Below are 4215 nucleotides of genomic sequence, written 5' to 3'. Positions count from 1 at the left end.
TAATACTCTTTCAAGCAAGTAATCTTGTTTTGTAACGTATATCTCTTACTCCTTTGGTTCCTTAATTATAATTTATTTTCCTGAAATTGTTGCTTTCTCTTAAAAATGTCGTTTTCACTATTTTATATCGTTTTTATAAAAATATGTCGTTTTTACTAAATAATGTCGTTTTTTGAAAAAGATGTCTTCTTATGAAGTTGTTGTTTTTTACGAATGACATCGTTTCTTTGAAATTACGACGTTTTCCTAAACAGTGTCGTTTTCTGAAAATATGTCGTTTCCGAAATTTTTTGTTTTTTGTCTTTTATTTTTTTTTATCGAGTAATAATAAATACATATTTTCCTCTCTTAAGCAACATCTCAAAGAAGTCAACTTCACCGACAATGGAGCTCAGGTTTCAACCGTCAGATTAACCGATAAACGGTGAGGATTTTGTTCAAATTTAGGACATTTTTCCCGAATCTCAAATTATCATCATCTCTCTCCATCTGAGTCTTCGTCTTCTTCTCCAACTCGCTCCTTTGTCACCGACTGAGTTCCTCAGGTACGGCTCCCCTTGTATCCGTAACTGCATATATTGTTAGGGTTTCTCATGCCTGCAATTTATCTATTTATTACTTATTTGCTTTATTTATTTTGATATCTAGCTTGAAATATTAGAATGTATGATCTACGAAGTTTTATCACCAAATTGTTTGATTATCTTATCATAAAGTAGCTGGAGTCAATGGGTTCAGGGAGAATCACCTGGGAGTGATTGGATCATAGCCTTTTCTTTTTTCTTTTGTAAATTTGGTAATTTTTTCACCATAGATATACATCTATATATATTTATGTGTATAGGTCGGACATAGTGCGATCATTTGGGAATTGGAGGTTTATTCTATATTATTTGATTACGAGAGATCTCACTTGTTCACAGCTTTTAAGAGTTGTTTTTCTGTGTGTGTGTGCGGATCTATCTTCATATTTAAGCTAACGAAGAACCAATATATAGATTTATCTTTCGTCTTCGAAGATATTGGGTCCAGATAATTTTATTTGACCTTTAAGTTACTATTCCTGTGTGATTTTGTTGCCCAGGCAAAGGGGCTGGGCAAGTTATTTGAGAAGTGGATTTTGTGTAGACACATTTTTGGGGTGGGGTCGTCCCTTGTGGGACCATAGCCAGAGTGTATAACATACAGAAAAATTATTTGGGTCTTGAATTAGTTGCTACAGTAATGGCTTAGTAAACATCAGAACTGTAACTGACAGCATTTTGCTTGGCATTGGTTTTGAAATACTTAATGTCCACTGACCACTTCTCATCTGCTATTATGAAGTTTGTGAAGGTTGGGATATGTGTGAGAAGTACAAAGATATTGAACTCTACAGGTTGGTTATGCTTTGTAAATTTCAGGTGGTGCTCTTGTAATGATAGTTAGAGTAATTATGGTCTTCTGGAGATACGATGGACTTGAATTGTTTGGTGTATAAGTGAATGATTTAACTTTTTTTTTTTTATCATTACCTAGGCCAGTAGGTTACACTAGCTTGTTTGAGTTAAGATGAACTGAAACCTATTTTGTAGCGTAGTCCATCTTTCCTCATGGGAACTACTAAGTGTAGACACTTGTAAGGACTCTCTCACACGCAACATTCCAGAAATCCAATGATCAAAGATAATAAACATAAGTAAATAGATGAGAATATGTGATTGGTCCATGTGTGTTTCATTTCTTGATCATATAATTATATTAAGCCTAGGACTGCTAAGTTTGCACAAATGGAGTTGATGATTTAATTCTAGTGAAAGATCTTTCAAGGTGGATTTTGGACTTGGATCTCTATGGACCTTAATCATGTTGTTTTTATTTTATACTTCTGAGGACTGTTCCTTTTGTATTAGAAAGATTATGGAGTCCAGCCCCTTTTCTATTTATAAAGTAAGGATTTTTTTTTCCTTGTAAGCTCTCACATTTTTTCTTCTTTTATTCCTTTTTCTGTCTTTCCTTTTTTTGTTTTTGTTTCCTTTGGATATTGATTTGCTTGAAATTTTCCAATGTGAATGCTTGGTATAATTGAAGGCTTACTTGAGGGGAAAGAAATGTATAGAAGTGTTAATAAGTGTGGCTGATGATTGCTTTTTTGTGCTAATGAATGTTTAGCACCTCTGGTTGTAATTATAGATGATATCTTATCGTTTACACTATATTATTAATATACATTTTCTTTTTAAAAGGAAAGTGTGGTTAATGATCCTTTTTGCTATCGTAAAGGTGTATTTTCACTAATTAGGTTCCTCTATATCCTTCTTTAGCATAGTTAATGGGCTCTATCAATATAGAACATACGGTGACCAGTTTTTTTTTCAGGGTTTTCTGTACAAAAGAGGTGTTTATATCAAATTTGGCTTCAAAGATACAAGTTATCAAGAGGTAGCACTTGTGGTTCTTCTAATGCACACATTCTCTTGGTTGTCTTGAAAGATTTATCCATGGATCTATCCGCAGAAGAGCTCCAATCTTTGTCAATACCAAATATCCTGAGAGAATCAATCTCAATCCCCAAACAGTCCCCAAAGACCTTCTACCTCATTACCTTAACTCTAATTTTCCCACTTTCTTTTGCCATCTTGGCCCACTCGCTCTTCACCCACCCACTCCTTGCCCAGCTCCAGAACCCTTATGCTGACCCAGCACAGACTGGTCACAGATGGAAACTTCTCCTTGTCTTCCAGTTCTGCTACCTCATATTCCTCTTTGCTTTCTCTCTCCTCTCCACCGCTGCTGTCGTCTTCACCGTAGCCTCTCTCTATACCTCTAAGTCTGTCTCCTTCTCCTCTACCGTGTCTGCCATCCCAAAGGTCTTCAAGCGCCTCTTCGTCACCTACTTATGGGTCTCCCTCTTGATGGTTGTCTACAACCTTCTCTTTGTTGGTTTCTTGATTCTGTTGATTGCAGCGATCGATATCCAGAACCCATTTTTGGTTGTTTTTTCACTTTTGGTCATAGTCTTGCTGTTCTTGGTGGTCCATATCTATATCACTGCACTGTGGCATCTGGCCAGTGTAGTTTCAGTTTTGGAGCCCATTTATGGCTTTGCCGCAATGAAGAAGAGCTATGAACTGCTGAAGGGAAAGACCCGGGTTGCAGCAATGCTTGTTTTCGTGTACTTGGCAATCTGCATGTTTATTGCGGGAATATTTGGAGCAATTGTAGTGCACGGGGGAGCAAAATCTGGTGTCTTTTCCAGGATCGTGGTTGGTGGGTTCTTGGTGGGTGTTTTGGTGATTGTGAATTTGGTGGGTCTACTGGTACAGAGTGTGTTTTACTATGTGTGCAAGAGCTACCATCATCAAGGGATTGATAAGAGTGCTTTGTATGACCACCTTGGTGGCTACCTTGGAGAATACGTCCCCCTGAAAAGCAGCATTCAGATGGAAAACTTGGACGCCTGATCAAGTGACAGTCACATAGGTGATGGGAGTGCCAATGTCAACGAGTTAGTGTGTAAAAAAAAAAACACATAAGAAAAAAGTAAAAAGAAACAAATTGTGGACTGCTGTGATCTTCGTAGTTGCATTTCTCAAATGGAATAAGACATGTCCTTAAGTCCTCACTTTTGATGAATTTCTCAAGTGAGTTATTTTCATAATGATTGTGGTAAAGGAATGGTTCGTATTCATTTACTCATACTTATGGGCATAATTATATTGGCTTCTCTTTTCTATGGCCCTATATGATCATGTGTCATAGATTTTGTTAAGCATTAGATTTCTTAGTTTTCAAGTCATAAATCATATTTGTTGATGCTTCTGGAACTGGAAATTGCGCAAGAGTAGCATTGTTCTCGAAAGCATGTTGCTTTGTTACATTGTTCAAGTTGTGGAGATTTGAGGTGGGTGTATAATAATAATAATAATAATAATAAAGATTTGTACAATTTACAGTTAATATTAACCAAATTCGTCATGGACACATTTTGTTGGCCTAACAACCAAAAAAGAACATGAAGGCTAGCAATAAATATCTTTTGAAATTTTATAATTGTGATAAAAGTGAATGTTTTTTTTTTCATTGTTACTATTATTATTATTGGGTTAAAGAAATGATAAGAGTGAATGTTGAAGGGATTATTTTGAGTTGTTAGCAAATGGCTTAGGAATATCTAATTCTTAAACCCACTAGTGTCAGCTTTGCCAATTGACACCAACTACCATTCACTACTAT

At 36.0% G+C, this 4215-nt stretch overlaps 1 protein-coding gene across 2 annotated transcripts; it reads left to right on the top strand.

Annotated features, from left to right (window-relative positions):
• Positions 1-349: 349 nt before the first annotated feature.
• Positions 350-3725, top strand: LOC133817246 (uncharacterized). Of its 2 annotated transcripts, none has more exons than XM_062249705.1 (2): positions 350-545; positions 2359-3725. In XM_062249705.1, exon 2 carries the CDS (start codon positions 2481-2483, stop codon positions 3441-3443), a length of 963 nt encoding a protein of 320 aa, XP_062105689.1. In that variant the 5' UTR covers positions 350-545; positions 2359-2480; the 3' UTR covers positions 3444-3725. The 2 variants fall into 2 exon arrangements, with proteins under 2 accessions (XP_062105689.1, XP_062105690.1); XM_062249706.1 differs by lacking the exon at positions 350-545 and adding an exon at positions 1355-1378.
• Positions 3726-4215: the final 490 nt, after the last annotated feature.

This window comes from Humulus lupulus, chromosome 2 (assembly GCF_963169125.1).
Source record: "Humulus lupulus chromosome 2, drHumLupu1.1, whole genome shotgun sequence".
Lineage (NCBI taxonomy): Eukaryota > Viridiplantae > Streptophyta > Magnoliopsida > Rosales > Cannabaceae > Humulus > Humulus lupulus.
Note: the sequence above shows the minus strand (reverse complement) of the source record. Positions and strands in the feature narration are given on the sequence as shown.